This window comes from Mytilus edulis, chromosome 5 (genome assembly GCF_963676685.1).
Source record: "Mytilus edulis chromosome 5, xbMytEdul2.2, whole genome shotgun sequence".
Taxonomy (NCBI): Eukaryota; Metazoa; Mollusca; class Bivalvia; order Mytilida; family Mytilidae; genus Mytilus; species Mytilus edulis.
The window spans coordinates 66,056,353-66,080,638 of record NC_092348.1 but is presented as its reverse complement, the minus strand read 5'-3'; the positions used below and the strand labels follow the sequence as shown (position 1 = coordinate 66,080,638).

At 31.7% G+C, this 24,286-nt stretch overlaps 1 protein-coding gene across 2 annotated transcripts in view; it reads right to left on the bottom strand.

Annotated features, from left to right (window-relative positions):
• LOC139524258 (cytochrome P450 CYP12A2-like) overlaps window positions 1–4,915 on the bottom strand; it is a 50,025-nt gene extending 45,110 nt beyond the window's left edge. The window contains exon 1 of one of the 2 annotated variants that reach the window (XM_071318985.1): window positions 4,800–4,915. Coding sequence is in view for 1 of the 2 variants with exons in the window: in XM_071318982.1 (XP_071175083.1) it covers window positions 980–1,175 (196 nt within the window). In the remaining variant the exon portion in view is untranslated. Of the gene's footprint in view, window positions 1–979; window positions 1,220–4,799 lie in introns of those variants that run through there. The other variant, XM_071318982.1, reaches the window with a different exon arrangement.
• Between the last annotated feature and the right edge of the window lie 19,371 nt (window positions 4,916–24,286).

Sequence of the window (24,286 nt, the reverse complement as noted above, 5' to 3'; positions counted from 1 at the left end):
ATTTTTTGGAATAACACAAAACCCACCCTCTATCCTTTAAGTTAAATGGTCGTTCGCTAAGTCCTACATATTTTTTTTAAATAATGTAGAGTATTGATAGTTATCAAAAGTAATGATTAATTTGGCGCCGTTTTAACACTTGACACAATATGTTTAAACCACAGCTTGTTGAAAAAGTCTTATCATCAACTTTTAAGATTAGGATCAGCATTAAAGGTTTGTTAATTAAGTATATTGAATTATCTTCATCATGTTACAAATATATTTTTTCAGTCACAGATAATGTTGATTCGCAAAATATCAATATCTGTTAGTTTATAGCATTGATAATTATAAAATGATATAAATACTAAATCGAATAAACTAATTAATTGAAAAAAAAACTTTTATAAAAGAGGGGCAAAAGATACCAGAGGGACAGTTAATCTCAAAGACTGAAGATAAACTGACAACACCATGGCTGCTAAAAATAAATAAACAAACAGACAAATGATAGTATTCATGACACAACCTAGAAAACTAAAGACTAAGCAACACGAACCCCACCAAAAATCGGGGGTGATCTTAGGTGCTCCGGAACAGATCCTGCTCCACATGTGGCACCCCTCGTGTTATTATGTTATTAGAACATCCTTGCAGACGTGAAAATAGACATCAGCTGTTTAAATTTGAGGTAAAGATATGCGATATTGAAAATAAGCGCCGAGGCTTACAGAGTTCGAATTATATCTTTTTTTCTATGAATAGATGTTTTCAATTTAGTATTCATATTGTGTTTATAATTATCAACAATATAAACTAACAAATATTAAAATTTACGAATAAACACTATCTGTGAATGAAAAGGTATATTAGTAGGAAAAAAAATGAATTTACTCTTTATATACTTTGTTGAAATTTTTAAATGACTTTAACCTATCTTTTTATTTTTTAATCTTTGTATGATCATTATTTTTATCAAATAAATGCAACAACTTACCTTTTATTTTGTTTGATGGTACAACTCGTTTATATTGAAATGTTTTCCCCGAGTAATTGAATTTTTGAAAAGTTACCGCACGTTTTATGCTAAAATATTGCCGAGTTACATTATTATGTTTTTGCATGGGGTAACATGTACTCCTACGTCGTATATATATATATATATTAGCATTATTGAATGTACAATATAACATCGATTATTCAACTCCCACACGGGGCGAGTGCATACAATATCATTGACATGAATATATATTGCTTATGTGTTATACGCATTTTGTTTTGACGATTAACTAAACATAAGTTTATATAGCTATAGAAAACATAATGCAAGAAACTCGAAATATCAGAGTGTGAATTTAGCTATTCAATTTTTATACAATGAATCTTTCTATTTCGCTGACAATACATGTTGAAGGCTTGAAAGAAACACGATTATATTGTATTTTATATATCTTATAATTATTCTGTTTTATATTATTGGTGTATAGTCAAGTCTCTTTATTTAGATTTTTAAATTGAAAGAAATCCAAACTAATTATGAAAATGATAATTTTAAGTTATATATATTATTTTTATATTTAGATTTGATAACAATAATGTAAAGTTAAATAAAAAAAACAAGTATAAAAAGAGCCTCAAAACCCTTACTTTTAGTATCAGTTTTCAGATAAACTCGATTGATTAACATGTATGTATGATTCAACTATGAAATTACATTTCCATAAATGTGAAACTCTGAAATATAATAAAAAGCATATAACTTAAGAAGCAATGACTTTAGCAGACAAATGTAATCGTCAGAAGACCAACTTTCTCTAAGATTGTGAATCCATAGACAGCACTACTTTATCAAATCCATGCTATTGATATTTCATATTGTGTGGTTATTAATTCGCCTTTCAAAAGTGTGTATACGGTTTTATTATAATTTCAATTCAAATCCTTAAGTTTGAAAACCGAACATTTTCAGGAATATTGACCAAAAATATCACATTATGGAAGGGTAATTGCGAAAAATACCAGTCAAGGGACTGTGGAATTTCCCAAGCCGCTGGGCTAGGAAAATTTGGTCCAACGAATGGTATTTTTTCGCAAATACCCTCCATTATTTGATATATCTGTTTAATTACACCGAATAGATTTTGATTGCAACTGTTTATACAGATGAAGGGAAATCGTAGTACCACGGGAATAATACATGTACTTATATACGCGTTAGTGTTGTCTTTTTTTACAATTTTGGCGATAAGAGGCTAGCGAGGGTTATAAAGAATATTCATGAATGGCAAATACCACGGCAGAGAGGGGAAGGTGATGCAAATTCACCGGCAGTGGTAACAAACATGCAAATTTGTTTGAAATGAGGAAAAAATGTTTGAATATATATGCGAAAAAAAATACACTGGCTAACAACCAATCAAAATCCGGCATTCTTTCATAAGCTGACTTTATATATGTCTGTGTGAATTTAGTTTTCATGTTGTTCAATGAAAACAAATTATTTTATTAACCAGAGCTTAAGTTTCTTTTATTAGAACAACCAAATAAAATAATGGTTAAATAAACTGTTTATGATCCAGTAAATAGTAATTCCATGTCGAATAATAAATTCTCATTAAAAGAATTGGAATAATTTAATTTAATTTTTTTTTTATGCATTCAACACTAAATCTTAGAAATGAATAATGCTAATATTTTGTTATATTGTTTGGTATATTGTTTTCTAAGTTAACAAAGTAATAACAAATGAATTTGATTTTGATAATTATTTTTTATTTCACGTCTTGTCAATTAAGGACATACATATTTTCTTCGGAAAATGCATGTGCTAAGTCAGGAATATATTATGGCAGTTGTTTTTCACGTGTTCTGTTGATTGATAGCAATTGATTTTTGTAAATTTTTATGGAATTTTCCTTTTTTAATTTGTATTGCAGTTCGGTATTTTCATTATACTGTTTTGCTCCATACAGAACGCAATTCGATTAATCGAAAATCATATATCTAGAAAATGTCATTAATTGTATACACGAGACTCTATTGATTGAACACAGCTTGGTTTTAAATTTTACACAGTCAGTAAACTAATATACCGTTATAAAAACCCAGCACATCTTTTAATCTTAGGTTAAATGGTAGTTATTTTCCATTCGTTGGGTGTGTTTGAGCTTTTAATTTTGCCATTTGATAAGGAACTTTCTGATTTGAATTTTCCTTGGAGTTCGATATTTTTGTCATTTTACCTTTTGCCATACTGACTTAAAAGTGACCATTAATGTTCAATATGTTTAAAATATTTATATTTATTTTAAATAGAAATATAAGTTCTATAAGGACAATATGCCACCTTTAATTGCAAAAGTCTTCAATTCTTACAATAATATATAAATTGCATTTATAAATTAACTAGATGATATTATCTTGTCACTTTAATTCAGAACAGCCACATGAGATGACATGATGACGTATTTTAAAAACATACAACAACATGATATAGTTTACCAATTATACTTATTTTTCAATTAATATATTCCAAAAGGTTTCACCGAGTTCAGAAAATAGGTAAACTTACGTTACCTCAAATATCAAGCATTATTGAAAAAAATACCGAACACCAATATACATTCAAAAAGCGGACGCCATTAAAAAAAGATGTTGAAACAATAATTTCTTTACATAGTTTCGTTAAATTGACAGAATTGGATGAGCTACCAAAACAGATATAAATTGTGAAAATGATAATATTTTCGGACATAGCAGTCAAAACTGAAATCTTGCATCACAGACAGACAAATGACTAAAGTCACACAGATATATAGATCATAGGTTATTCAATCACTTCTTTGAATAATGTATCTTGCATCATTTTATTTTGGTAAAGCTTTTGTCCATATATAATTATCGCAATCAACATTAATTCGAAAATAGAATACAGATATGATATTACTATATTTATACTAAATCATGCCGCCCAGTAGTCAGTAATATGCCACTGAAATTTTATAACATACATTTTTTTCAATTTTTTCGTTTATGAATTTGAAAGTTATTGAAAACAAAAGAAAATGCTATGGCAACCAATATGAGCTGAATATTTAGTGACTATTTGTTGATTGATTTTGATAAGTTCATCTCCATTATAACAAAAGTTGATATCTACCCAAAAAAAATCCAATCTGATAATAAAAAAACCTAACAAACAGACATTCATGTAGATCATTTTCCTTGTTAATTTTTATTTTAAGAAAGGCTTGTCTCTGTTGATAATTATCTCTTTGTTCTATTTGAGTTTAACTTTTATCCGGGATAAGTTAGTGAAAACATATGTTCAAATTTCATAAATTTTCCCTTTAAATATACAAATCAAGATTTTTAAAAATCGAAACCCGAAAAAATCCAAAGTAAAGGAAAAAGATGCGTCAGCAAGATCAAACTCATTTAAGATATCTGAGATATCAGTTTTGTCGGTGTTTTCTGATATACTTGCATTATTCACTAGCCGAAACCACATTCAGTCAAAAAAAGTAGCAACAGTGTAAAGACCGAAATCAGTATATTAACAGTTTAAACAACCATATTACATGTGTATTATCTGAAGATCAAAGAACCAACGTTATGACACCCTCAATATACTGGAGAATTATGTATATATATAAAAAAAAAAAAAGAGTAGCCGGAAGTAAATAAAGCTTACTTTGCAAGACGGATTTGCAGCGCTTGTTTTGAAAATTAAAAAAAAAAAATCATTAGAAATAATAAAGAAAATCAAAATTTACAATTCTCTCAAAGTATAAATATAAAATAATGTTATAACTTACTAATAAGGTAGTATGCAGTGTTAAAAATATTATAGTGTCTTCTGTAACATGCAAATATATCAAGCTCCGTGATATTAATAAAATATTTATAATGATTCCAATATCTATTATCATCAGATATATTTAAGATATAATATATCACGATGTTTCTCATCATATGATAGGTGTGCACGTCACTTAATTGTACTAGCCAGTCAGCTGATTCATGTTTGTAATCAAAACTCTAAATTTGGAAAAAATTAAAATATTGCATAATGATTTACAATAAGAATATGTCTAAAAGATTGATTAATTAGATAAATGCCTTTTAGGTATTATACAGTAGTCTAGATTTGTATCGTGTGATGCATAACTCCTAAAGATTGAAAAAAAAGTACAACAAATAACGGCTAATCAGTGGGACTAAAGATTCATTTTTACATCAAACAAGATATACATGATAAAAGTGGGTCAATCATGTTCGCTGCAAAAACACACTTATTCTACTTCGTACAATTTTCATTCAAATTTGACTACTTTTGAAAAAATAGTTTTTTTCAAATTTCGTGAGTCAAAATAGCTTTTCTGGTTCAGATATTTAAAAAAAAATATATGTCTGACGAAGGTGATCCTGAGGACTCTGGATGTTAAGCAAAGAACAATACCTCATGTAAATCAATTAATTTGTTCCTTGTTTTTTTTTTTGTCTCAAGAACGCACGTTTGATTATCGGTAAAGAGTTCCGCAAACCATGGTGACATTTATCGGCGAGTTTGGCCACGCTACTATTTATCAACATCAGTAGAGTGCTATTTGCTGTAGTTAAAGGAGTTTCTATACTTAATTTATCTAGAATGTGAGAAAAAATAAAACATAGATACCAGGATTAAAATTGTGTACACCAAACGCGCGTTTCGTATACAAAAGAGTGACACTGAATTAAAAAATAAATAAAAAGCCAAATAAAGTACGAGGCGGAACTTTACAAAAACGCGAACATGTGAAATTTCAGGAGAAGTAAACAATATCCATATATTTACGAAAGCATCTGCTGAGAATTATTCAAGTATACGCACAATTCATTATTATACCTACAGGTTAGCCATAATAAATTCATTACTATTGTTATCAAGTAACAGTCTGTTGGTGGGATAATTTTATTTTATTTATGTAGACTTATTAGTCAGAAAAAATCTAACCAATTAGTTTGAACTTGTAAGGCTAGCGAAAGACTTGGTCACGTAATTTCTACAACTACATACTTCTGCCTACACTATCTTATGTTTATCTAAACATATGTTATCTAAAACTTAAGCATTCTGTAAAAGCATTCACACTACTGCACTTGTATGCCCCATTTATGGGCATTATATGTTCTGATCAGTGCGTCCATTCGTCAATTCTTCCGTTCGTCCGTCTGTCCCGCTTCAGGTTAAAGTTTTTGGTGAAGGTAGTTTTTGATGAAGGTAGTTTTTGATGAAGTTGAAGTCCAATCAACTTGAAAGTTAGTGATATGATCTTTCTAATTTTAATGCCAAATTTGAGTTTTACCCCATTTTCACGGTCCACTGAACATAGAAAATGATAGTGCGGGTAGGGCATCCGTGTACTGGGGACACATTCTTGGTTTTTTTTCTTTGCATAAATCGTAAATGTAGTTTACAGTGCTACTGAGAATGAATTCGTTTTGCGAGTGATACATGCAAAGCAGGAAACACCTATCACGACGACACACACCGGTCTCGTTCCCTTTGGAGCTCTTGTGTTTTATCCAGTTTGTTTATTCAGTTCCTATATTTAATTGATAAACCAATTCGTTTATAACGGAAACACTGTGGTTGTCTTTTATTTATTACTTGATAATGCATTGCATCAAAGACAATTGCAATCAAGTTATGTTTCATTCCCCATACTGATTTGAATTTTGTGGCTTTTACTAAGAATGTATGTTGACTTTATGATAAACTGTCAGATAACAAACCCCAAAAAAAAATAAACATAAAATAAGCAGTATTTTATTTCATATGATTTTTCCTTGTGTCGTAGTACACTTGCAAAAGAGGGAAGAAAGATACCAGAGGGACAGTCAAACTCATAAATCGAAAATAAACTGACAACGCCATGGCTAAAAATGAAAAAGACAAACAGACAAACAATAGTACATATGACACAACATAGAAAACTAAAGAATAATCAACACGAACCCCACCAAAAACTAGGGGTGATCTCAGGTGCTCCGGAAGAGTAAGCAGATCCTGATTTACTTTCATCAGTGGGACCTTTTGCACTTATCATAAACCGTTTCAAAAAAGCGACTGCTAAATTATGTTATTGTAACAAAGGCATGAGTCATTTGTTTTTGGTGAATAGTTGTTTCATTGTTAACAGTACCTGATCTAAAAAAAAAATGAACCAGCACATTTAAGTTTAATAAGTCAACTAGAACACACCCGTGATATCACGGTTCCGTGACTGAATTAAAGTATATAACTATGCGCAAGCCTTATTTTAGTATTAGTATTGTCATCTGATAAAGTCATGCCGATTATAAGATACACAGTTTTTCTCTGCTTTCAAGTCTTTCTGTTTGAACCCGTCGAACTGAAACAATAATATTAATTATTTGGAAAACAAAAGGTCCTGGAATGGAGTATTTTTAAATCAACAGCATTGTCCTATATAAGTTATAAATAAAGTTGAATTTTTTGCTTCGCTGTTTTACGTCATGCCCACTAACAAATTGAAAACTGTACCTATACGCCTTATTTTTAGTCCAGATTTTTAGTATTCGTATTGTTATCTTAGAAAGTCTTACTAATTAAAATACTACAATAGGTAACAATTTGACAATTTAGTAGTGTCAACCCTGTGGTTATGACCCGTGTATATAGCATATTAATCCTGAAAACAACGTTTGGTGGTGCGCCTGTCAGATGCGGAACGCACATAATAGGTAATAGGTAATAGGTGAATATACTATTGGTATCGGTAGCGGACTCGACCGGGAACTTCTTAATTATTGGCAATATTAATTACGTGGAAAACAAAAGGGCCTGGAGTGGTGTAATTTTTAATCTACACCTTTGTACTATATAAGTTATATATAAAGTTGAATTCTGTGATTCGTCGTTTTTACGTGATGACGGCTGACAAATTGGACCTCGTAATTTTAGTATTATAGATGTGTAAAAGAACACAAACAGGGGAAGAGCTATATGACCAAAGAGGACCTAAAATAGCAATATACGTCTAAGGTCAACTTTGCATAAAATCATCTGCTTATCAATATATCTATTGTGGATTCATTATTCTTCGTTGGATACCAATTTTCGTGGATGTCGTGGGTACAGGTGAACCACGAATTCAAATGTTCAACGAATAATATATTTCCAATAGGCTTTGTATACAGAGATTGACAAAACCACGAAATCAAATGTCCACGAAAAAGTTTTCAGCAAGCCCCAAAAATTTATACCCACGAAAATAAATGAATCAACAGTATTGCGAAGTCGTCGTTGGCTTTTGTGGCTTTTGTTGGTGTCTTTGTCTATTTGATGATACAGCCAAATGAAATTAGATTTCAATGAATTATATTTTCACAAACACATTTTATAAGGATTCCAATCGAATGCTGCTAATCCAAATCTTTATTCTTCATTTTAATAGTAAAGGTTATCCTGGTGAAACCATTCTAAATTGGAAAACTGTGAAACTACCAACCGGAATTTCCAGTTCACTTGCAGTAGCATTCATATACCTCTCATCTAACTAACTTGATTCATGCAATTAAATTATCGTCAGTGATGATGGAAAGGTCATTAGGAAATTAAATGGTACATATTTTTAAACAAATAATAAAGCCGGTTAACGTCGATAGCATTACTTAGATGACACAAATACCAAACTTCGATGTAGTTTCAAAAACGGGAAAATAAAGTGTATCTTTCATTGGAAATACTATAGTTTGTTCAAGTTAGTACTGTATCGAAGATTTCACCGTAGATATGTCAAGTTTTCCAACACTATAAAACAAACACAAAAGCCCAACATTTATAACTAAACTGACATAATCAAGATGATTGATTTCTTGATTGACAATATATTTGTTACGTTAGGAGAACGTGTTTTTTAACAGACTGTCGGCATTCCAATGGGAACAAATTGAGCCCCTCTTCTTGTCGACTTGTTTCTTTATTATTATGATGCCAACTTCATACCGGAACTTCTTAGGAAGAAAGATAAGAAGTTAGCAATATCCTTTAACTCTACTTTCCGCTATAAAGATGACGTTCTTTCACTAAATAATTCAAAATTTGGTGACTTTGTTGAACGCATCTATCCCATCGAACTAATGATAAAGGATACAACAGATACAGTTAAGTCGGCCTCATATCTTGCCTTACATCTAGAAATTGACAATGAGGGTCGATTGAAAACAAAACTTTACGACAAAAGAGATGATTTCAGCTTTCCAATTGTGAACTTTCAATTTCTAAGTAGCAACATTTCAGCAGCACCTGCATACGGGATATATATCTCCCAATTGATATGATATTCCCGTGCTTGCATTTCCTATCATGATTTCCTTGATAGAGGGTTGCTGCTCACAAGGATGCTTTTAAACCAAGAGTTCCAATTGATGCAGTTGAAATCATCCCTTCGTAAATTTTACGGACGCCATCACGAGTTGGTTGACCGTTATGGAATAACCGTTTCACAAATGATATCGGATATGTTCATTACGTCGTAACTACAATCCACTTCCCTATCATAAATGTGACCAACCGAATTAGACTATTTACCGGATTTGTTATAATATAAGCAACACGAAGGGTGCCATATGTGGAGCAGTATCTGTAACCTTCCGGAGGACATGAGATTATCATTAGTTTTTTTAAGGGGTTCGTGTTGCTTAGTTCTTTAGTTTTCTATGTTGTGTCTTGTGTGCTATTGTTGTCTGTTTGTCTTTTTCATTTTTGGCCATGGCGTTGTCAGTTTATTTTCGATTCATGAGTTTGACTGTCCCTTTGGTATCTTTCGTCCCTCTTTCTTACCGATTTCAAGACTTCTAATTCAAAAGGAGAAGTTTTATGCCCTGTAAAAAATGACTCGTACCGTCTTTGTTATGGTGTAACAATATAAGAACGGTTGACTTGAATTTTACAATTATTTTCACTACAAACTTGATAAAGGCTATCTATATTATTTGCAAAGTTCTGTAGATAAGTAGATAGGTTTTTATTTCTATTTACATATATTTATGAACACATGGATGTTAAATTAAATATTTTTGCTACAGCTGTTACAATTACTTTATGGTTTTTTTAACAGTTATTTCCGTAATGTGTTTTGTTTCTTTTGTAGTTTTTTATTATACTTTTGTTTAATTTTTAACATTACTATTATAACTTTGATTTTTATATTTCCATAAGTAATGATTAGAAATTAAAAGATTTTATACACGGACGGTTTTAGTGAAAGTCTTCCGTTGAGAGGACATTTAAGGGTCCAAAAATAACTTTTAATAAAGGACTTTTATGACTGATCATATAATTTATCAACTAAATCATTTAAAATCTTGGCAAAACAAAAGAACTAACTACCAACCAGAGTTGCTATTTCACTTGCAGTTGCATTCAGAATTGCAAAATACGGGTGCCACATGTGGAGCAGGATCTGCTTACCCTTCCGGAGCACCTGAGATCACCCCTAGATTTTGGTGGGGTTCGTGTTGTTTATTCTTTAGTTTTCTATGTTGTGTCATGTGTACTATTGTTTTTCTGTTTGTCTTTTTCATTTTTAGCCATGGCGTTGTCAGTTTGTTTTAGATTTATGAGTTTGACTGTCCCTTTGGTATCTTTCGTCCCTCTTTTGTCGTTCATCAGTTTTCTTTTTTTTAACCATATTTGTATCTACATTTTCAATTGGAAACCTCTTATGTAACTACCCAGACTCATTAAGTCAAATAACTTCTCCTTTGCCAATTCTTGCGTACCTATCGCCAGTGATGCTCAAAACCTCATTAGGGAAAATAAATGATACATAAAGTTTAAACAAATAATAATGACAGAAACCCCCATTGTAAGCGCCACTGAACATCGATAGCATTTACTTAGAATGTAACAAATTTTCAATTTTTTTCTCAACTTATAGTGCATGTATTTAAAATAATATCATGCTTGAATGAAAACACTCATTTCAGGACCAACGGTCCCTCGTGGTTGGAATAGACCTAGATTTAGTATATCAAAAAATAGTTAGTACACAAACGTTTTGAAAATTAGAGTAATCCAAAATAACACAAAAGGGAAAAGAACAAAATCAAATAAGAACACCTTCGCATCGACAGGACAGCATTTAAGAAAGTGTGTCATGCGTATATTATGATAAATAAAACTATCCCGATTATATCAATAGTAAAAATATTTTTTTATTGATTTTAACTCGACACATGTGTAAATATATATGATTGGTTGTTAAATTCAGTATTTATCTTTATACTATATTAACCGATAAGTTTATGAATGAAATATAAATGTCATTGGCACGCATGGTGATTTTAAATTACAAAAGTTCACTGATCGTAATTGAGACGTTCTACTTAATGTGGTTGCAATGAATAATTTGAGTTGCAACCTAGTTAGCCTTAAATCTGTCTGATAATTAGATCATTTTTCTATTGAAAAGTCGCATTTTGGTAGCCTTTCGCACTAAAGGGTTGCATATCATATTGGTTATCTTATAGTAAAGCTTACAAAAATGTGTTAAAACATAACATAGCTTTCAATGTAATGTGGATCTTCTATCTTTATGTTCCTGTCTAAAGCATTTAATTCAGTTTTGACGTGGGGTTGCTGTCTGATTTTTTTTTTATATATATTTAGCATGAATAAGGCTGTATGATTTTGGCCTTGTAGGTGTCCTTTAAGCTAACTGTACAGTATGGGTTTTGCTTATTGATGAAGGCCATACAATGCCCTATCATTGTTAATATCGTCGTCCTTATGGCTCTGATGGACTGTTGTTTCACTCGAAATCAGACCACCTTTGTCCGCCTGTCTGTCTTTTCATCCGCCTGCCATTCGACTCGTGTGTCCTAAATATAGAAAAGAAGATGTGGTATGATTGCCAATGAGACAACTCTCCACAATACACCAAAATTTCACCAAAATTACCAACTATAGGTCACCGTAAAGCCTTCAACAATGAGCAGAGGTCATACCGCATTTTCAGCTATAAAAGGCCCCGAAATGGCAATGTAAAACAAATCAAACGAGAAAACTACCGGCCTTATTAAAACAAAATAAACGAAAAATAAATATGTAGCACATAATCAAACCGACACGAGAAAACTGACGGCCTTATTAAAACAAAATAAACGAAAAATAAATATGTAGCACATAATCAAACCGACAACCACTGAATTACAGGCTCCTGAATTAGGACAGGCACATACATACATAATGTGGCGGGGTTAAACATGTTAGCGGGATCCTAACCCTCGCCCTAACCTGAAGTTTGTTTGTTTATCCAAAACTAATGGTTTTCGTACGTTAGTCTGGGTACTCGTCATGGAATGCTATGTGAAAAGGTAAAATGTCTAGGTCCCAGCAGCTTGAATTGGACAAAACAATAAAGAAAGGTGAATTGTCAATATTGTTTCCTATTGATGAGGTACCCTCTCCGGATATAAATAAACATTAATCGAGTGGTTGAAATAAAAACAAAACAGCAGGAAGACTTTCGATTTTAAGACAATTAGACAAAATTCAAACTCATTGTTGATACATAGTGTGCTATTTGTTTTTTAAATATAGGTTATAGATGAAATATTTTGAATATGTCTGAAGTGTTCTTGAAAATTTGGACTGGGAATATGATGCAAGATGAAGTTGGGGAGGGGGGGGGGGGGGTTTGGGGGGGGCAGGGGTATGGAAACCATTGGCTAAAAACTATAAAAAAAAAAAAAAAAAAAAAAAAACAGAAAAAGAGTTTATGTATATCAAAACTGCGTAGGAAACCTGTGCGCCTAAAAAAGATTAGATAAGACTCATTAACTATAATTTTTTGAAAATTTCTGTAGTTTTATTTTTCATAAGCCTCTCTAAATCGGGACTGACTGATCAGCGAAAACTTCCAATTTTGTTTAAAGGAGGTTAACATCTTTTGTCATGTAATTTATTGTTTTCCGTCACATAATTGTACTTTGAATTTAGATCTGACATGAGAGCAATGATCAGTGGAACTACTGCCCACTTTTTTATTGAAACAGATTTTTATGTAACTAGTGGAAAGTATTTGAAAAAAAATATATAACTAGATGCAGCATATAGGATTTGCTTTTCGGGCATGTTCACTGGGGTAAAGCTGATGACCGTAACTACATTCACGGTCATCCCAAGATGTCGGATGAAAAATTAGGTCAGTTTCTGTATTGTCTGTTAAAGTGTTTCTATATCATTTTCTTTACAAATCATACATTGAAACGATGTAAATTTATAAAAGAATCACTCGAAAATCACTAATTACTTCCGAGAAATGTGCATGAAACGGGAAATTCGATTTGAAAAAATCGTTAAGATGACCGTAAATCATAATCAAAATATTTTCAAGATGACCGTAACATAAAACAAGGATGACCGTGATTGGTAAAAAGATGACCGTAACTCGTAAAGGATGACCGTAGTTTTTAAAGATTGACTGTAATTTATATAGTACGACCGTAACTTTAATGGGATGACCATCAATTCTAAGAAATATCCGTATTGTATTAAAAAAAAAGCTTTTTTGTTAAGTTTGTCGATCTCAATAGGGGCTCGGTTAGCGGATATAAATATGTTTCATAAATTTCTTTTTTTAAACTATAATATAATTGGCCATATTTAGGATTTATAACAATGATAGTAAATTGCATATTTCTCCGGTAAACAATGAAATATTTATTGATATCGACGTTCAAATTGTAACACAAATTGACAGCGATACGACGAAAATTTGAAGAAACATGAATGTGTCCCTAGTACACGGATGCCTCATCTACACTATCATTCTCTATGTTTAGTGGACTATGAAAATGGGATAAAACTGTAATTTGGCTTTAGAATTAAAAAGATCATACCATAGGGAAAATGTGTACTACGTTTCAATTTTATTTAATTTGAAGCTGGACAAACGGACAAACAAACAGACGAACGGACGAACGTACGCACAGACCAGAAAAACATAATTCCAATAAATGGAGCATTAAAAACATTAATAATACATACAAATATTTGGAAATCGAGCCCATGTGTATGGTTCCAGAGGAAGCAGATTAAAATCTTAATTTGTCTTGATATATGCAGGCGGAAACACTTTTGAAATAGAACAAAAGAATCGAAGCTCTGTGTTTATCGAGAAAGCGATAAATGTTAACTGTAATGTTCATAATATCTGTAGTTTTGATACAATTGAAGTTTGAAAAGTTCGTACGAATAATAGAGATAGGCCATTTAGTACATGTTCCAAGGGGAAACTTGATGCAAAGCATTATTTTTACTGTTCCATTGCATTTAATAGAAAAAGAGGACTTTGTGGCAAATAAATCAAGATTTTTATAGAAAATCCACAGCCTTTATCCTTGTACTCTCATATTTGGCAATTTGATAACTGATAGATATAGGATTATTGCATGCAGTGCTAGCATTGATTTCCTTAAAACAAGTTTATAAATGTAGTTATTGGTTAAGACAAGTATAAATATGGCCAAAATCAAGTACACCTTTTAGGGTGCGCTCGACTTTAGTGACTCAACACGAGGTTTTTTGGAATTTACAGGTTACTTAGAACTTTTTGTAAAAAATAAACACTAGCACATCATAGAAAATCAAGTGAGTAATTTATGTTTCAAATTTTATAACAAAAATCTCTGTATTAAAGGCTGTGGATTTTCTATAAAAATCTTGATTTATTTGCCACAAAGTCCTCTTTTTCTATCAAATGCAATGAAACAGTAAAAAATAATGCTTTGCATCAAGTTTCCCCTTGGAACATGTACTAAATGGCCTATCTCTATTATTTATTATATCTTTAGTTTTGATACAATTGAGGTTTGAAAAATTCGTACAAAAATGGCTACATTAGCTAGTAGATACATTTTGTCTTTTAAAATATAACTGACATATAACGATCGATCGTAATGGTACTATTTTGTGGATAAATTTATCAGTTTTCAAGAGCAAAATTGGCTGTGCGTCATCCCTACAATGGCTTCCATTTCTACGATTGTGAGCATGAACTAGCGTAATGGGGAGATAATTTTGAAGAAGTAGAATCCTGACTGTATGAATAACATTTCTGTATATATACAAATTGACAACGTTCCGCCTTGTGATACGCTTTTCGTACAATACTATTTTAAGGATCTACTTTGCTGGAGCTCACCTTCACTAGTTTATTCGAATGATATTTTCAAAATATTTCTGTTATTTTATTTGCACGACAAAATGAAAGACGATATAATATCAATGGGTGTACATGCAATTCTTTGGCATTTTTAAAAATGTGTATTTATTATATGTCATTAAAAGGAATCCCAGAAAAAAAAGAAAAAAAATCTTTTGTCGAGCAGTTGAAGGCTGTGCACCGCATTTTTTTCATTATGCTTGTAAGGTGTCATTTTATCGCGCTTTTGTAGCATGTTTTCCCTTCCTGTTCATTTGCATGTCTTTTGGCAAATTCATTTTAAAAATTAAACCCTCTACTGTAAAAAAGATACATATGGTAATCTTTGCATTTGAAGCACGTCTTATTTTCTTCTACCTATAGGATAAAACTCTCATATTAATATGTGTATACCAACACGATTAATCATTTGATACAAAAAGATAGTTATATAAATACGGATATTTCTTAGAATTGAGGGTCATCCTTTAAAAGTTACGGTCATCATTTACAAATTACGGTCATCTTAAAAGCAGTTACGGTCAGCCTTGTTATAAATCGCTGATTCTGTTACGGTCATCTCGATTGTGATTTACGGTCATCTTGGCGATTTTTTCAAATCGAATTTTCCGTTTCATGCACATTTCTCAGAAGTAATTAGTGATTTCCGAGTGATTCTTTTATAAATTTACATCGTTTCAATGTATGATTTGTAATGAAAATGATATGGAAACACTTTAACAGACAATACAGAAACTGACCTAATTTTTCATCCGACATCTTGGGATGACCGTGAATGCAGTTACGGTCATCAGCTTTACCCCAGTGATGTTAACTCGGGTATACCCGTTATTATATATAACACATTTAAACAGGTAAATAACTTTCAGAAATTGGATGTCTTACTTGTTCATCCAATCATACGTGTATCTTTTAAAAATCCCGAAATTAAGCGTTTGCTCTGCATTAACATGCAGTTTGGAGAGGCCAAATTTTTACTTATTTTTACATGTGGAGGATTTCATATTGTCGTCAACCTTAAGCAACGCGCATATCGCAATAAAAACCTTAAATTGTCCTAAGAAATATTGACATTGAAAACATATCCGCAAGCACTGTAAATCAATTTACTTTATATTACATACATCGACAATATAATAAAAGATCTGATCATCACTAAATTATATTTATTAATTACAAGGACATAGCATGAAGAGAGCGTTTTAACCGAGAAAGAAGATAACAAGATGACAATGCCATCATCAGTCGAAGTATAACAAATAACAACATGATCAAAAGAAAAACAAATTAAAAAAATCAAACGTGGAACAAGTGTGACTAAATAATTTATCTCAAAGAAATATAAGAAAACACAGATGCTTTTATATTCGATTAGCAAGTCCTTTGGAGTGCCTTAGGTTGCATAATCTAATTATAGCAAAGTGTTCGTTTCATATAATGTGTACGATTTTTGTTCGTTCGAGGGGGGAGGGGGGGTCGAAGGTTATTTACGTTACGTCATTTTGTAATTATTCATATTTATGATTGTATGTTCATTCTGGTGACCTAGCTATAATTATTTTAAAACAATTCATATTTACATTATCCATATCTGTGTTACATTCACTGATATGATACATATTTGAGTTGACCTAAAACTGATTTATGATTTGATATAGAAAAGTATTTTTCAATGACGTCATAACATATGCAGTTTTAAAATCCGTATCATTGCAATTTGATATAGAGATTTCTAGTATGCTTTAGAATTATATTTCACCCTAAAAAATATCAATCATTATTTGTCGTTTTCAATGACAAGACTTTTCAAATAAAAACAAGCCTGTTCTGAATAAAGTAAAACACGAAAACGCAAATGAATTATTTAGATATTATCTAAAACGGAAGTGGAGAGTAATTTATTTTCCGGTCTGCTTCTGTCCGTTCGTTCTGCGCCATTTTATTCTTAAATAGTCCGTTTTTATGTAAGTTGACGCTTGTGTTTTGTTGCGGTTCAGTGATTCTGTTGGTCTGTTGTTTTCCTTTTACAGTTGATGTGTTACCTCGATTTTGGTGTGTAACCTGAAATTGTTTTCGCCTAACCGATTTAAGACTATTCAATAATGATGCCGTACTGTTTCCTTATTAATATAATGTTTGGTTTAAGATAGTTTGTAGAAATTTTCACTGAAATTGCAGTAACGCAAATTTTAAATGTATAGAGATGAATGGTTTTTTTTTATATATTCCAACCGATTTGATTTTTAACTATGCCGTTCATTATCACTGAACTAGTATATATTTGTTTAGGGGCCAGCTGAAGGACGCCTCTGGGTGCGGGAATGTCTCGCTACATTGAAGACCTGTTAGTGACCTTCTGCTGTTGTTTTTTCTATGGTCGGGTTGTTGTCTCTTTGACACATTCCCCATTTCCATTCTCAATTTTACTTTCCAATAAGCTATCAATGTTTAGTCGGAAAAGACTTGAGACTAAAATGGCAAAAGAAATGACAAGTTAAAGTTCGAAAAATACTACAGAGAAAACTTTATACTATGCGATAAAATTGAGAACGGAAATGGGGAATATTTCAAATAGACAATAACCCGATCAAAGAGAAGACAACAGACGAAGGCCACCAATAGGTCTTCAACGCAGCGAGGGTATCCCGCACCCGATAATGGTCTTCAGCTGGCTCTAAATAAAATTATGTACTAGTTCAGTGAAATGGACGTCACATTAAACTCCAAAACATATATATGAACACAAATTAAAAAACATACAAGACTAAATAAGGCCAGAGGCGCAAAAATGTGGCGTAGTTAAACATGTTTTGTGAGATCTCAACCATCCCCTTTACCTCTAGCCAATGTAGAATTAAGAAACACATTGCAATACGCACAATAAAACTCAGATTCAAAGAAGTCGGAGTCCGATGCCAGAATATGTAATAAAAAAAAAATGACAATGATCCATACATTAACAAAGGACTACAAACAGTTACTGATATGCAGGCTCCAGACCTCAATTAAACTGATTGAATGATTATGTCTTCATCATATTAAAATAAAGTACAATCCCTTCCGTGAGGAGTTTAGTATCATACCATCATAAAGTATATAAGAAGAACATAACCCGTATCATGCCAACAACTGGTTTTAGAATAAAACTGTTTGTTTCTGATGCAAAGACCTTATGAGTGAATCAATATTAATACCAATATATGCAATCGTATATATGCCCTTCCGAAAAATTATGTTTAAAGGTTTGGTTAGTTTTTGCGGTGTTTGCCGATTTTTGTGCTTTGTAAAGAATATTACCATAACATATACGATGTTAAATACCTGAACGTATAATATGCCTGCATGTTGATTTATATTTACGAATGATGTCATTGTACCCATGTTAAGATTTAATAAATGTTTGTGATATCGAGAACCCTGGTCTAATGATTTTTCAGTTATACAGAGATTTCTATCGTTGAACTCAAATACGTTGTTACAAACACGAGCGTATCAAACAAGTTGAGATATACAAACACTTTAGTGGATAAAAAAAAAGTTAAATAACCATAGGAAACGAAACATCATCTATTTTGCCATAAATTTTGGTATTAAGCTTCCCGTTAAAGATATAGGTATTACGATCCAGGAAAAGGCAGTGTTCATTGTTAGTATTAGCTTTATTTAAAGTCAGTTCGGCAGGATAAATCTCTGAAGTTTACATACTGATGTCATCATTATTGAGAGCCAATATATCACCTAAATATCTAAAAGTGTTATTACATTTTTGAATCAGATGTTGTTTCAATTGGTCTTTGCTGATTTAAGTCATTAATTGTAACTCATAAAAAAACAGAAATAGGTCCGCAATAAGCGGTGCACAATTAGTCCCCATGGGAATTCCGATAACCTGGCGATATACGGAATCTCCATAGCGAACAAAAATGTTATCTAGTAAAAATTCAAGGGCAGTTATAGTATCAATGCAGGTCCAATTGACATAGACGTAGTTCTTTTGTTTGTTGATCCTAAAAAATACCTAAAAGAGTTTGAATATATATTCGCATTCCGAATTTTTAAATGCCCGTTTAATCAGGTGTGTGAAATGTTTCTTTTAAGATTATGAGGCAAAGTGGTATATAGAGTAGAAAACATACATTCACTAATATTAACTCACATTATAGGGAAAGTAAAACAATGTACCTATTAGAGTTTAGAATTCCACAAATCTAGCACATCTTTCGTCATGTTAGAACCTTTAATATATAATTAACTCATTGCTAAGCTGCTATCGATTATATATATGGTTATATGAAAATACTACAAAACTAAAATCTTTATTATCATTAAATATCATGTAATAATTGGGAGATATTAACCCTCATTCTTTTACTAGACGTGTTAAAAAAATCCACCGACAAATACTACAATGTACTTTTATAAAATTTAATTCTAGTAACTAGTTTTTACACGTGTCGTTCTATATAAACCCCGAATCATACGATAGTCACGTTTGTTTGTATACTATTATCTGAAAATTATGTTATCACCATACAACAATTTTCATTGATCTAAATATTCAAGTGTTATATATGTCGTAAACGCTATGTTGACCAAACCAAATACAGTTTTATGGCGTGTAAAATTTCGGAAGAAAATTATCGACCTAGAGAAAAATCTACGTAAATGTTATCAATAAATACGTGCGATAGATAATGCACATGTTTATATCTATATTTTCAATGGTTGTAATCAGCTGTGAAATATTTCTAATCAATGTGATGATGCAAATACAATGTCAATATTTATTTTCTTGTCTGGATCCATTTTCCGATCATAAAAATGCAAAAAATGTCAGTTGTTCAGGGGTATATAGATAAATATGACCAAAAGTCAATTTCCACCTTTCAAAACCTAAGTCATGTAAGTAAAAATTAGAATAATAACAATACCAAGCTCCGAGGAAAATTTTAAACGGAAATACCCTTAACCTTGCCTCGTTTTCATCATACGTTTAGAGCATGTAATATGTAACCTTGATTGGTTCTTGTTTCATCTGGTTCATACTGAATTAATCTAGTTTTATTTCTTTTTTTTTCTTCGTTTTTTCCAACTTCAGATACTAATAGTTGTTAACAAAGCCCCTTAATGTTACAACAATAGCACTAAGGTTCTTCCCTGTATTGTTAATTACCCATAAAACCAGAGGATTTCATTGGCAAAATTTTTATAAATCTACATAGTATTACGTGTTAGTTACAATTCAGAGAGTAATAGCTGTCTACTAGCATGTATACATTAATTCACTTTACAATAATTTCATTAGATGTATGTTTCAATATAAACGTTATTTTTATTGGCTAACTGCACATCTCGCGTTATTCCGTAATCAACTTCATTACACAATGAAATTTATTATTCATGATGACACGAGTTCCCACAATAAAGTGCACATGTAAATTTTAAAAAAAAACGTGGTAAAAATCCTGTTTGCATGATCCTAGCTAAAAACAAATGTAATTATAAGTATTGAATGCTCTTTTTTGTAACTTCACATGGTTGTAAAAGCTGCTGAAATATCAACCCACCAAACCTAACAAATATGTTGTCCATAAAATTCTCCAGAGTCTCAAAGATATCATCTTAAGTGTATTTCATGGGGGGATTCAAAATTTATAATTTTAATGACCTAAATAATAAATTTGTAACTGAGTGTCCTATTTTTACAGAAAAACTTTGTTCAATGAGACGATATTGTCGATCGTTCAATTGAAAGTGAAGAATATTAGTTTTTCTGTAGAAAAATTAAAGACTTTGCAATTATTGCAAACATTGTACGGTAATAAGGATAGCAAGGATTTTGGGGTAGATACAATATGCATGTGCCTCAACTAAATTGTAGTATAAGATCTTTAGATGCCAGGAAAATCGTCTTTTCTGGAACTTTCCAATTATGTTATATTCACAATTGTAATTTTGGGTCCCCTATGCCCTTCAACTTTTTTGAATTTCTTTTTATCTTTTCTGTTTCGAGCGTTACTGGTGAGTCTTTTGAAGATAAAACGCGCGTCTGTCGTACAAATCTTTATGATGACTTTATTGATAAATTCTGAGTGTCGAGAGCACCCAAAATCTCCATCAATTGTAAAAAAATTAAGCAGAAATTTATATAAATATGGCATACACAGCAGGTTTTAAAGTATTACAAATATTATAACCGACTAGGGTTTCTTGGTTTTTAACATCTGGAGGAGGATCTTGTAACCCTTCCGGAGGTCCTGGAATTTCCCATGTTATTGCTGAGGTTAGTGTTGCTCAGTCTTTAGTTGTGTTTTGTATGGTTTTGTTTTTCTTTTTATCGTTTCTGTTTTCTTTTACTATGGCGTTTTCAGTATTTTTTCGACTTAAGAGTTATAATGTCAATTTGGTTGGGTATTTTGCCTCTTTTTTTTGCAGAGACAAATGCACAGGTTTCGCGGTAAAACAAAATTGAAGATCGCAAATTCAAAAGTTTGCCCCTGTTACTTATAGACCATAGCATGGGGAAACTTATCTTGTTTGTGAATTTCTTTTCTTAGGCTCTCGTTATCCTTTAAGTACTTGGCAATCAGTTTATTTTATTTCATATAATCAATTGTCGTGTTCAAAAATTGAATTACCCTTGTGAGATTCGTAAACAGAACGTTTCAAAGGAAAAAACAGCGGATTACATCATTCTTAATTTTCTGTAGAATGGAAAAGAATATTTTTCAGACAGTAGATCATCATGTATTCATGTATGAAACGTTATCCTACATACTAGCCTTTATCTTATGTTTTATATAGGTTATTCCTTTATGAAGGAGTTCGGAAAAGTCAGCGTCACATGTTTTGATAATTATGAATGGAATTAAACTTATTTAGAGTAGGAGTGGCAGATAATTAATTTCGTATTTTTATGAATATTTTATTCAAGTGTGAAATGAAAGACATATAGTTGTGCACTGGAGTAATTCGATTTATTTTATCTTTTAAATTTCTTTTCGAAACTTAAGTTGAAATGTATACTGCTTCTGTCATTTATTATTCATAGTTCATGACATTTATTTCATCACTAAGTCTAGCTATGCTTTATAAGTAACAGGAGCAAATTTTTGAATTTGCGATCTACAATTTTGCAAGGTCACATTCGTCCTTGATCCTAATTCAAATACACCATATTTTATCCAGTAAAAGTTTCGAAATATTATCTGTTCATCAACAAATTGTTGGTAAAATATGGAAATCGAAATACTGAAATTATTGCTTATCATCACTACTCATCAGAAAATGCAGGTATATATTTCGATTAAAATACTTAGTTTCTATATAAAGCATTGCATTATAAGATCTAGATATTTTTGTTCTCGCTATTTTGGTATCTCATGATTGAGATGTGGGTAATAATTTGGTAGATATAGTACTATATTTTAATCGAAATGTATACCTGCATTTTCTGATGAGTAGTGATGATAAGCAATAATTTCAGTATTTCGATTTCCATATTTTACCAACAATTTGAAATTAAAATTATCAATCTCTGAATATCCCGTGCTGTTTCACAAAAAAATGAAAGATGATTGAATACTCGTAAATGGTTGTCGTTGTTTCTCATTCCTTGCTGCAAAAGATAGGTGAAAGATACCAGAGTGATAGTCAAACTCATAAATCGAAAATAAACTGACAACGACCTGGCCAAAAAAATTAAAAAGAAAAACAAACAAATAATAGTAACATGACACAACATAGAAAACTAAAGACTAAGCAACACAAACCACACCAAAATCTCAGGTGCACAGGAAGGGTATGCAGATTCTGCTCCACATGTGGCATCCGTCGTGTTGCTCATGTTATTACCATCCTAGTAAATAGTCTAACTCGGTAAGTCACAGTCATTAAAAGGGAAGGGAATCGTAGTTACGACGTAAGGAACATATCCGATATCATCTGTGAAACGACTATTCCATAATGGTCAACCAAATCGTGAGGGTATCCGTAAAATTTACGAAGGGATGATTTCAACTTCTCCATTCAGAACTTTTGGTTTAATAGCTTTCTTGTGAGCAGCAACCCTCTATCAAGTAATCATGATACGAAATACAAGCACGGGAATATCGTATTAATTGGGAGATATATGCTCCGTATGCAAGCGCTGCTGGAATGTTGCTACTTAGGAATGCAAAATTCACAATTGGAAAGCTGAAATCATCTCTTTTGTCGTAGAGGCTTGTTTTCAAACGACCCTAATTGTTAATTTTTAGATGTAAGTCAAGATATGAGGCCGACTAAAGTGTTGTATTCTTTATCTCAGTTCGATGGGATAGATGCGTTCAACATAGTCACCTAATTTTGAATTATTTAGTGAGAGGACATCATCTTTATAGCGTTTCCTTTATCTCAGTTCGATGAGATAGATGCGTTCAACATAGTCACCGAATTTTGAATTATTTAGTGAGAGAACATCATCTTTAAAGCAAAAAGTAAAATTAAAGGATATTGCTAACTTCTTATCTTTCTTCCTTAGAGGTTTCTGTAAAATGTCAGCCTCATAATAATGAAGAGTCGCGAAGAAGAGGGACACAATTTGTAACTTTTTCTCAAATTCGTTATGACAGATATCTTTTTAAATCTTTTAGAACTGGAAAATAAGTATGAACAATGGCTGTCAGGCAGATCATATGCTGACCTCTTATTCATTTTGTTTAAGTGTTTGTTGTTTGGTTACTGTCTTCTTTATCTATAACCTATACATTAATTAATGCATACGTTATTTGAATAAATGGGATTTTGCGCGCTATCATAAGGAACGATTACATCAGACTTATTGTTTAATTGTACTAAAGTACACTCTTTTATGCATTGTTGTCTTTGAAAAGAAGTTTTTATACACGTGGCTCTTACTGGTTTGATCTAGCAGCGAGTTTCTATATTAACTGTATATAGAACGTACAACAGAAAGATTCACTTTTGCAAAAATATTGAAATATATCATTGAAAGCTTGAAATTTAAGTTAAAAAAAGTAATTGTAACCCGTTTGACCGTCTATCACAACCAAATTGATTACATA